At 38.6% G+C, this 12,748-nt stretch overlaps 1 protein-coding gene across 1 annotated transcript in view; it reads right to left on the minus strand.

Annotated features, from left to right (window-relative positions):
- Positions 1-6,413: 6,413 nt before the first annotated feature.
- LOC124790069 (ATP-binding cassette sub-family F member 3) overlaps positions 6,414-12,748 on the minus strand; it is a 145,578-nt gene continuing 139,243 nt past the window's right edge. The window contains exon 13 of the mRNA XM_047257634.1: positions 6,414-6,703. Coding sequence (XP_047113590.1) covers positions 6,548-6,703 — 156 coding nt within the window. The 3' untranslated portion in view covers positions 6,414-6,547. The remainder of the gene's footprint in view (positions 6,704-12,748) is intronic.

The following is a 12,748-nucleotide window of genomic DNA, read 5'->3' on the forward strand; positions in this document are numbered from 1 at the left end:
GTTCCTCTTCATGTCTGGTTCTACCGGTCTCCTCTTTCACTATATCCCATATTGTCTTTATTTTGCTATCTGAAATGACTATCTTTTCCTTGAAATATGTTTGCTTTGATGTCCGTATTACAGTCTTTAATATTTTGCAGTATTTATTGTAATGTGCTATAGCATCAACATCAGAACTGTTTCGGATTGACAGATACAGTTTTCTTTTTGTTTTACAAGATACCCCTATTCCTCGAGTAATCCATGGCTTCTTTGTAGACTTTGCTCTAACCTTGGTAAGTTTTGGGGGAAAGCAGTGTTTGAATAAGATAAGCACTTTATTAGCAAAAATGTTATATTTTTCATTCATGCCGTGAGCACTGTAAACATCAGTCCAGTGAATGTCTCTGAGGAGTGTCCTAAAATAATCAATTTTTGGCTTACTGATTACCCTCTTGAGCTCAGATTTAACAGATTTTATATCCAGTTCAGTATTAACATTTAACAGAAGGAACTGCATGTCATGATCTGAGAGGCCATTGACTATTGATTTTGTAATATAATTTTGTTCATTGGACTTTTCTATAAAGATATTATCAATGGCTGTTTGTGAGCAATTGGCTACCCTAGTCGGGAACTTTACAGTGAGAATTAAGTTGAATGATTGTGTTACTAACTCAAATAAGTTCTTATTGGGAGGGTCTTTAGGGAAATCTACATTGAAATCACCAGCAACCACTATTTCTTTGTTTTTGTTTGTTAAATGGGCCAGTACAGCTTCAAGGTGGTTTACAAACAGATTAAAGTTACCTGCAGGTGCTCGATATACACTTAATATAATGAAGGATTTTTTGTGAAATTCTACTTCTGTTGCACATGCTTCCATTTGCTGTTCTAGGCAAAATTTATGAATGTCTATGGTCTTAAATTTATGACAGTTCCTGATGAATGAAGCAACTCCTCCTTTCTCCATTTCTGATCTATAAAAGTGAAATGCTAACCTAAACCCTGTAACACTTAAAAGTTCTATACCAGTGGTCACGTGATGTTCAGAGAGGCAGATTATGTCAGCTGGGTTTGAAGACTAATTCATCTACGCAGATAGTTAATTCATTAATTTTATTTCTCAGTCCTAGAATATTTTGATGCAATAAAGATAGCTGACATTTCACATTAACTGAGTTAAAATTGGGTAAAGTTAAAATATCTGCTGACTGTTGAAAATTCTTAACCAATAGCTGTTTATGCTGATGTAATAAGCTGGAATTATGTTTTTTGATTTCTTTCTCAAACTGAAGGTTTGTCTCAGTTTTAACCTCTCTTAAAATTTGCTTTCTTTCTGTCCTCCCTACCCTAAAAAAAGGGTCTTTTCTGAACCCTATAACCACTGGTATTTTACCATCACGACAGTGCCTCCCCCTTTAACTTTCCTGCTATTTCCCCAGCCAATTTACCCTTCCCCTTCCTGTTGAGGTGAAGGCCATGCCTAGTGTAATCCCACCTACTAAGAGAATCAACAGGAACCACACCAACGTGCGACCCAGCACCCGACATAAGCAGCCGTTCCAGGTCCAAATTAAATCTCTTGACAGAAGAGTTCAAATGAGTCGGTCATGGCGCCCAAGAACAGATACAAACACAACATTAGTATGCTTCGATGCTGATGTAATCTTTGCCAGGTCACACTCTATACTGTACCCAGGTTCTCTGTCAATACTGTTACCTGCCCCACCCACTATAACCACGTTGTCTTCCTTAGTGAAATCTTTGCAAAGTGATCCTAAATCCTCTGTCATCTGCTCCAGACCAGCACTACGTTTAAAAAATTGGTGACCTGGTATTCTGATCCTAGTTCATCCTGCAAAAGTTGGCCAACACCTCTTCCATGGGAACTACCTAACAACAACACTTTCTTTCTCTTTACTGACTTCCCTACCTTCTTACTTTTCAATTTGCTGCTGAAAGTTTGTTGTGCCCTGTCTACACCTGCAACTGCTTGAGGCTCACCAGCTTCTAACTGAAGCAACAGGTCAAATATAAAACTTCCTGGCAGATTAAAACTGTGTGGCCGACCGAGACTCGAACTCGGGACCTTTGCCTTTCGCGGGCAAGTGCTCTACCATCTGAGCTACCGAAGCACGACTCACGCCCAGTCTCACAGCTTTACTTCTGCCAGTATCTCGTCTCCTACCTTCCAAACTTTACAGAAGCTCTCCTGTGAACCTAGCAGAACTAGCACTCCTGAAAGAAAGGATACTGCGGAGACATGGCTTAGCCAAAGCCTGGGGGATGTTTCCAGAATCTGCCAGGAAGTTTCATATCAGCGCACACTCCGCTGCAGAGTGAAAATCTCATTCAGGTCAAATCTGTTTTCCACATTCACCATGAAGCTGTCACACAAAGTTCTAGGCCTGTTCCTCCTGTTGCCTGCTGCCACTTCCCACCTCTCTTTACCCTTCTCCCTCCTTAACCTGTCAATATCTCCCCTGGCCTTGTCTAACTCAGCCTGAAGGGTGGCAATTTTCCCCTCCTGTTCTAGTATCTTCCTACCTCTACTACAAATCCTACAAAACCACTGATGAGTCCCATTTACTCATGTACTCTTAAACGTCTCACAGTAATGGCAGCACTTTGGGAAATGAAGTTCAATCAGGAGAAGATGACGAATGTCCTGAAATAATAAGGTAAACAAGATTGAATTAACAGGAAATCTTAGCTCCCAATCAGACTTTATTTTGCCAATTAATATCATGGTAAAGAACCAGTAGAACATTGCTCTCGTTCTTCTTACACCAGTTTCATTATGCTGGGATATCGGCTATTCACTTTATTCATTCGGGTTAAGTATGTACTGCTCCTAGACTTTGGTTGCATTTCTGGATGTCTTTAGGTAATCTATGGGGCAGTGAAATAATACTGTCACATTATTCTCAGGGTGGAAACTTTGCCTCATTTAGTTGTAGTTGTGCACTACTGTACTCACAATTCTGAGTTCAATAAATAACTATCACAAACAGAACCATTTTACTACTCTGAAGATAGATCTCACATGAAACCTAGAAACGCATAGCTGAATTCCAGTGCATTAGGAGTGTTGCATTCAAAGCATCAGATGTATCTGAGAAGGGACTGTATAACCAATTGTTTTATTTCAACTGTCATTCACCTCCTCAGTGCATTGCTCAGTTTCTTTTGGTACAAACTGCAGTTTCCAGATGGCTTAGTCAGTTATCTATGTGCTTCCCATGTGTGATGTTTGGGAATGGCATGGAACCAGTACAACATATTTTCTTAATAAAAATACTGCTTCACGAATGTTGATTCATGTTTAGTAACTAAAAACTCCCTCCACAACACAAGCACATAGATTACTTTCTTATTATTGTTGTGACATTTGCCTGCTTTATTTCCTCTGAGTCAACGTACTGCGTTGTTATACTGGCTGAAATATGGGCGTGGAAGTTCAACACTGACTACTTTAAATGATGCAGCCAACAGGTGCACATTTGCATTTCACAGTTCATTACTTTCACTGTTCACAAACACCCCTCAGCATCACCCAACTTAATTCCACTACATTCCATTATCCTTGTTTTGCTATTGTTGATGTTTATCTTATATCCTCCCTTCAAGACACTGTCCATTCCGTTAAACTGCTCTTCCAAGTCCTTTGCTGTCTCTGACAGAATCACAATGTCATCGGCGAAGCTTAAAGTTTTTATTTTTCTCCATGGATTTTAATACCTACTCCAAATTTTTCTTTTGTTTCCTTTAGTGCTTGCTCAATATACAGATTGAAAAACATTGGGTAGAGGCTACAACCCTGTCTCACACCCTTCCCAACCACTGCTTCCCCTTCATGCCCCTCGACTCATAACTGCCATCTGGTTTCTGTACAAATTGTAAATAATGTTTCACTCCCGGTATTTTACCCCTGCCACCTTCAGAATTTGAAAGAGTATTCCAGTCAACACTGTCAAAAGCTTTCTCCAAGTCAACAAATGCTAGAAATGTAGGTTTGCCTTTTCTTAATCTAGCTTCTAATAAAAGTCGTAGGGTCAGTATTGCCTCACGTGTTCCCATATTTCTACAGAATTCAACCTGATCTTCCCCAAGGTCAGCTTCTACCAGTTTTTCCATTCGTCTGTAAAGAATTCGCGTTAGTATTTTGCAGCCGTGACTGATTACACTGATAATTCGGTAATTTTCACATTGTCAATGCCTGCTTTCTTTGGGATTGGAATTATTATATTCTTCTTGAAGTCAGAGGGTATTTCACCTGTCTCATACATTTTGCTCACCAGATGGTAGAGTTTTGTCAGGACTGTCTCTCCCAAGGCTGTCAGTAGTTCTAATGAAATATTGTCTACTCCCGGGGCCTTGTTTCGACTCAGGTCTTTCAGTGCTCTATCAAACTCTTCACGCAGTATCGTATCTCCCATTTCATCTTCATCTACATCCTCTTCCCTTTCTATAACATTGCCCTCTTTATATTCATACAAGTGGTTCTCTTTTCTCCAAAAGTCTCTCTAATTTTCCTGTAGGCAGTATCTATCTTACACCTAGTGAGATAAGCCTCTACATCCTTACATTTGTCCTCTAGCCATGCCTGCTTAATCATTTTGCACTTCCTGTCGATTTCATTTTTGAGACGTTTGTATTCCTTTTTGCCTGCTTCATTTACTGCATTTTTATATTTACTCCCTTCATCAATTAAATTCGTGTTAAATGGCAATTAGTCAGAAATGAAAAAATGAATTTTAAGGAGGCAGATGGCAAAACAAGAGGGGGAGTAAAAATATCCCAGCTTGCTTTGTCACATTGTGACTTAGATTTAACAATGACACACACACACACACACACACACACACACACACACACACACACACACACACACACACACACACACACCTACCTTTCTCCTGGACTAGGCTTAGGCTGAGTGATGGTTAGCAAAAGTCTTTTCTCCCACAAACATTATTATGTTTCACAATTTTAATGTGACTGGCTGCCGACAGTTAATTCCACAAGACAGTAACTGTACTAAACATTTAAGAAAATTTAAGAGTTATAACTTGGTTTCACTTAGTGAGATCTAAGAAAATGTGTCTATGGGGATTAAAAAGAAATTAGAAAAAGCCTTTAAGGTAAACCATTATTGAAAAGGAATAAATGCCAATTAACCAGTCTACACTCAGAAATCCGAAATGGGAGAAAAATGTTACCCTTCGATGTGAACAAAGTACTCTCAGAACCTAAGAGCTTGTGTAAATCACGATGTTGACGAAGCTTTTTCTGGCACATCATTATGTTTTTTATACTTTTGAGATATGATTAACAGGGACTATTTTTCCCCAATTGATATCTTTATTCTCTATTTAAGTTATAAGCATAATTAAATCAACAAAGTCATCATTTGGCCTCAAAAGGAAAACTCTTTCCTTGCTTATTAGCTCTTTTTTGCTTTTCCTGTAAGTATTCACAGGGAATCTGATCTATATGTCATGAGTTTCACTGTTTGAATCTTATCAGAGAATTTTAACAATACTCTTCAAAGTTAGGAAGATTTATTGCTTAAACCAAATCTATTGCCATTTTGTTTCAGATCGATGGACATTTGACACATCCTTTTGATCAGTTTATCTTATATACTCTCCATAGCACCATTCCTACAAAAACCAACACACATTTCTATTACGTGTTTGTGGAGTGCATCAGCAAATGAAATAATTATCTGCAACTAATTTACCATGTTTCTAAAGAATAAAGTGGCCTCTTATGAGCAAAAGGAAAACTGTTGTCAATGTAAAGCTCATATTTCAATCAATGGAAACTCCAGGTAGGAATATCAACAATGTAGGAAAAGTCAGATTGCTACTTACCATAAAGACATGTTAAGGTGCAGACAGGCACAATTAAAAGACTCTGACATGCAGCTTTCGGCCACAGCCTTCCTCAGTAAAAGAAACACATACCATTCACACTCACAAGCAAGCACACCTCATGCACACAGGACCGCCAACTCCAACATTCCAGCTCGAGATGCTGTAGCTGGCAGTTGTGTGTGAGTGAGGTGTGCTTGCTTGTGTGTGTGAATGGTATGTCTCTCTTTTACTGATGAAGGCTGTGGCCAAAAGCTTTATGTAGTTGTCTTAATTGTGCCTGTCAACAACTAGACATGTCTTCTTTATGATAAGTAGCAATCTGTCTTTTCCTAAATTGTTAGAGCTCATTTATATTTCAAAATCAAAGTTAATTAAAAAAAGAAAAAGAAGTAACTTTCATGGCGTTGAGAATACGAAGATACATTATTCATAAAAATGTGAAAGACTGCAAAAATGTAACTACGAGGAACAGACAGGATCAGCATATCTTTCTTCCATTGTCCTTATAAAGGTATTTTTAGGGTGAAATAAGAAAATACATAAGCCAACTAAAGTTTCAAAACAAATGTATGTAAAACTTTATTTGATATTTTATAAATATGGTAGTTTAACAGTTCATAAATAAATACAACCTCTGTTTCATTTACAACCAACAATAGGTTCTTGTGCAGCATTGTGGAATTTCATTTCAGTTGTGCCTCTAGCTCTCGTTCAACAATCTTCCTGTATTCGTCAAATCCACCTTCAATACTTTTCACTTTCCCACCTCCACATACCCAAAGTTCTTTACAAACCATTCGAATAAGGCGTTCGTCATGAGACACAAGAATAACCCCACCCTAGAAAAAAATATCAATGTGATTAGTAGTAATATTACTATCAGCTGCAGCATGAAATAAATGATAAACATTTGACAACTAGAACCTGAAAAATCATATTACTGAAATGCGGTAAGGTTAAAGTTCTGAAAAAGTAGCAGCAGCATCTCACTCATGAACTTCTTCATATAGTTAGTACACATCAAGAACTTTACAGTTGGGTGGGGTTAAAATTTTCATAAATATGTCTTTATACACACATCAAAAAAGTTTTGCATCACCTCTATACCAAAAGTTCCGGAACCACACAGAAAACTGGAATAGAGATCAACATAAACATCATTTCCGCCCTTTTATGGCTCAATACTTGAATGTCGTACCACCATACAGTGAGACCTTCAGAGTTGGTGGTCCAGATTGCTGTACACACCGGTACCTCTAACAACCAGTAGCACGTCCTCTTGCATTGATCGATGCCTGTATTCGTTGTGGCGTACTATCCACAACGCACTGTTTCTCCAGATTGCCCCAATCCAAAAGGCGATCCGGTGTAGATTCCTCAGAGTGGTTGGTGGGTAACGTCATCCAAAAACAGCCCTTTTCAATCTATCCCAGGGCATGTTCGGCAGGGTTCATATCTGGAGAACATGCTGGCCACTCTAGTGCAGCGATGTCATTATCCTGAAGGAAGTCATTCACAAGATGTGCATGATGAGGATGCGAATTGTCATCCATGAAGACAAATGCCTCGCAAATATGCTGCCAATATGGTTGCACTATCAGTCGGAGGATGGCATTCACATATCATACAGCCGTTTCGGCACCTTCCATGACCACCTGTGACGTACGTCGGCCCCACATGATGCCACCCCAAAACGAAAGGGAACCTCCACCTGGCTGCACTCTCTGGACAGAGTGTCTAAGGCCTTCAGCCTGACCGCGTTGCCTTCAAACAAGTCTCCGATTGGCTGGTTGAATGCATATGTGACACTCATCGGAGAAGAGAGCGTGATGCCAATCCTGAGAAGTCCATTCGGCATGTTGTTGGACCCATCTTTACTGCACTGCATGGTGTCGTGGTTGCAGAGATGGACCTTGCCATGGACGTCGGGAGTGAAGTTGCGCATCGTGCAGCCAATTGCTCACAGTTTGAGTCTTAACATGACGTCCTGTGGCTGCACAAAAAAGCATTATTAAACATGTAGGTGTTGCTGCCAGGGTTCCTCCGAGCCATAATCCATAGGTAGCGGTAATCCACTGCTACAGCAGCCCTCGGCAGCCTGAACGAGGCTTGTCATAGACAATTTCTGTCTCTCCGTACCTCCTCCATGTCAGAACAACATCACTTTGGTTTACTCCGAGGCTCCTGGACACTTCCTTTGTTGAGAGCCCTTCCTGGCAGTGGACACGATCAAACTGTGGTATTGACCGTATAGGCATGGTTGAACTACAGACAACAAGAGCCGTGTACCTCCTTCCTGGTGGAATGACTGGAACTGATCAGCTGTCGGACCCCCTCAGTCTAATAGGTGCTGCTCTTGCATAGGTGTTTACATCTTTTGGCATGTTTAGTGACATCTCTGAACAGTCAAAAGGACCATATCTGTGGTACAATATCCACAGTCAACATCTATCTTCAGAAGGTTTGGGAACTGGCGTGATACAAAACTTTTTTGACATGTGTAGTTATCAACCATTCAATGGGCAATGCTGGCTGCAGGATTTGGTTTCTTTGGTGTAACACAGACATATATGCACGATTATACATTCAAATACATATTCATTATTCATATCAGATGTGAGTATCAATGGCTCAGACTATCATCACTGACAGATGGTCATGTTAGTGCCTAGAGCACACTAGTTATCACTGTCTAGCAATAGTTCTGGCATGATGTCTGGCGAGATACAATGTCACAGACTGGCAGGAATTAAAGGAGGGAAACGTGGAACATTTAAAAACTTGGCATTCCAAATTTATGTGCATTATAGTCACTACTGATATTTGTAAATCAAGTGTAGTGCTATTGGTGTGCTCAAAAAAATTGTGTGTATCCCTCACAGGGTGCAAAGGATGGATTTTACAAAGTTGTAATACATGTGTGTGTGTGTGTGTGTGTGTGTGTGTGTGTGTGTGTGTGTGTGTGTGTGTGTGTGTGTGTGGACAGAAGATTTTTGTGGTGTATCAGATTTTTGACAGTATTAATCTTGTTTTGTGGTACAGCTTTAGGAAATCACATCCTTAGTGAAACGTCTTATTGAAGGGTTCCAGGCCTGGCTACTCCTTGTTTCAGAGGAGTACAGTACTGACTGTGCTGAACCACAATCCCCACAGAACTTGATTGGGCACAAGTTCATATAATACTTCCAGAACATGCAATTATTGTTATACCTGTTTAACAAGTGAACCACTATAAATCTCTCTTAATTTCTTCTGAATGAGGATTAGGAATGAAGTAAAAAGCAAAACATGAGAAAACACGAGAAAAAATGCTATTCTCATTGAATGAACAAACTTTTTGTTTAGAATCTGCAAAGACCCTTTAAGTGGATGCAGATTATGATGACAATGGAATGATTAATTACATTATGATTCATGAATATTTCTCTATCTTAAGAACTGGTGTTCAATGACTACCATAACATTACTTACCAACTGAAGATTTATTGCACAGATACACAATGACAAGCAACATCTGGTGCCTGAAGCACGAGCTAATTATTAACCTTTTCGCTGCTACGCGTGTGTATACATATCCTGCTCTGCCATACCCCAAGTGTTATGGATGCACATATGCATGCCAAATGGGTTTTCCTACAATGCTATGGATGTCTGTATGCATCCTGGGCCATTGACCTCTAACTACTGCAGACAAGTTACATCCATATTTCGGCGAATAATAATAATAATAAATCCCGTGGAGGCCCGGGAAAAGAATAGGCCTCCGATATGTTCTGCCAGTCGTAAAAGACGACGAAAAGAACAAACCAATAATAGGGCCAATCCCCCTCTTAGTGTGATTAGTTGGTTCAGGACAGAACTAAAGAAGCCTCTGACAAGCGCCGTCATGGTCGGGGACGGCGTTTGAACCCTATGCCCGCCCACAATGGTAACGACACTGCTAGCCAACTGGAAAATGATTTAAATCCAAATAGAAGTGTTTTGCAGGATATGCTTCCTGCAACCACCCTAGAAGGAAAACAAAGACAGAGGATGAGATGGTCAGATGAAGTTAACCGACACCTCATGTTCTGTTATTACCAAGCAACAAACCTAGGAACCAACACAACTGGATACAGATCACAAGTATACACAACATTTATTACCAGATACTCAGAATTAAAATTTTTAACAGAACGAGTAACGGTTCAGATCCATGTAATAATAAAAAATAACAGGATACCCCAGTCAGAATTAGAAAACATCAGACAACAAGTACAAAAAATACTAGAACAAAATAATGTGCAATCAGAAGAAGAAGAAGAAGAAGAAGAAGAAGAAAATACAGTAATGGACTCAAACATCCCAGAGCAAACAAACAAAGAACAACACGCTTCAATTAAACAATCAGAGGAAAACGAAATCTTAAGACAGCCACCAGAACAAGCACAAATAGAACATGAAGTGACACACATGTTAGATACAGAAGAAAAATTTCAGCTGACATATATAGAATACAAAGACACAAATACAGACATTAGACCATTCTTGCATAGACCACCAAATAACCCACAAGTCGAAGCAACAATAAAAACTATCAACACAATCATGCACAATAAAATAAATGAAAACACAACTATGGAAGAGTTACAACTACTGGTTTATATAGGCGCACTCACTACACTAAATATACACACTAGGCAGAGATCAGAACCACCCCACACAGAAGAAACCCACAAAACCAGCATGGCAACACAGGCTACAGATCAGAATAGAAAAACTGAGAAAAGACATCTGACAGCTAACACAATTTATAAGAAATGAAATGTCAGAAAAAACTCACAACAAGAAGCGATAGAGCAATTAGATGAAAAGAAGCAAAAATTACAAGCATTGGCCAAACGACTTAGAAGATACAAAAAAAGTGAAAATAGAAGGAAACTAAACCAAACATTCAACACAAACCAAAAGAAATTTTACCAGACAATAGATAACACACACATTAAAATAGACAATCCACCAAACATAACAGACATGGAACACTTCTGGAGCAACATATGGTCAAACCCAGTACAACAAAACAGGCATGCACGGTGGATACAAGCAGAAACAGATACATACAAGATAATACCACAAATGCCTGAAGTGATAATTTTGCAACATGAAGTCACCCAAGCAATTAATTCTACTCAATTGGAAAGCCCCTGGAAAAGATAAAATAGCAAATTTCTGGCTAAAGAAATTCACCTCAACACATTCACATCTAACTAAATTATTTAACAGTTACATTGCAGACCCATACACATTCCCTGATACACTTACACATGGAATGAAACCTAAAGATCAAGCAGACACAGCAAACCCAGCTAAATATCGCCCCATAACATGCCTACCAACAATATACAAAATATTAACTTCAGTCATTACACAGAAATTATTGACACATACAACACAGAACAAAATTATAAATGAAGAACAAAAAGGCTGTTGCAAAGGAGCACGAGGATGTAAAGAGCAACTGATAATAGATGCAGAGGTGACATATCAAGCTAAAACCAAACAAAGGTCGCTACACTATGCATACACTGATTACCAAAAAGCTTTTGATAGTGTACCCCACTCATTGTTACTACAAATATTGGAAATATACAAAGTAGATCCTAAATTGATACAGTTCTTAAACATAGTAATGAAAAATTGGAAGACCACACTTAATATCCAAACAAATTCAAATAATATCACATCACAGCCAATACAGATTAAGCATGGAATACACCAAGGAGACTCATTAAGTCCTTTCTGGTTCTGCCTTGCTCTGAACCCACTATCCAACGTGCTAAATAATACAAATTATGGATACAATATTACTGGAACATACCAACACAAAATCACACATTTGCTATACATGGATGATCTCAAACTACTGGAGCAACAACTCAACAAATTACTAAAGATAACAGAAGTATTCAGCAATGATATAAATATGGCTTTTGGAACAGACAAATGTAAGAAAAATAGCACAGTCAAGGGAAAACACACTAAACAAGAAGATTACATATTGGATAACCACAGCGACTGCATAGAAGCGATGGAAAAAACAGATGCCTATAAATATCTAGGATACAGATAAAAAATAGGAATAGATAATACAAATATTAAAGAACAACTAAAAGAAAAATATAGACAAAGACTAACAAAAATACTGAAAACAGAATTGACAGCAAGAAACAAGACAAAAGCTATAAATACTTATGCTATACCAATATTGACCTACTCATTTGGAGTAGTGAAATGGAGTAACACAGACCTAGACGCACTCAATACACTTACACGATCACAATGCCACAAATATAGAATACATCACATACATTCAGCAACAGAAAGATTCACATTAAGCAGAAAGGAAGGAGGAAGGGGATTTATCGACATAAAAAACCTACATTATGGACAGGTAGACCATTTAAGAAAATTCTTTCTAGAACGAGCAGAAACGAAACTAGCAAAATACACAAAGCAATCACTCATATAAATACATCGGCTACACCACTACAATTTCATAACCACCTTTACAACCCTTTAGATCACATAACATCAACAGATACGAAGAAAGTAAATTGGAAAAAGAAAACACTACATGGCAAGCACCCGCATCATGTAACACAACCACACATAGATCAAGATGCATCCAACATATGGCTAAGAAAAGGCAATATATACAGTGAGATGGAAGGATTCATGATTGCAATACAGGATCAAACAATAAACACCAGATATTACAGCAAGCATATTATTAAAGATCCCAATACCACAACAGATAAATGCAGACTTTGCAAACAACAAATAGAAACAGTAGATCACATTACAAGCTGATGTACAATACTAGCAAATACAGAATACCCCAGAAG

Source organism: Schistocerca piceifrons, chromosome 3 (genome assembly GCF_021461385.2).
Source record: "Schistocerca piceifrons isolate TAMUIC-IGC-003096 chromosome 3, iqSchPice1.1, whole genome shotgun sequence".
In the NCBI taxonomy this organism is placed as follows: Eukaryota; Metazoa; Arthropoda; class Insecta; order Orthoptera; family Acrididae; genus Schistocerca; species Schistocerca piceifrons.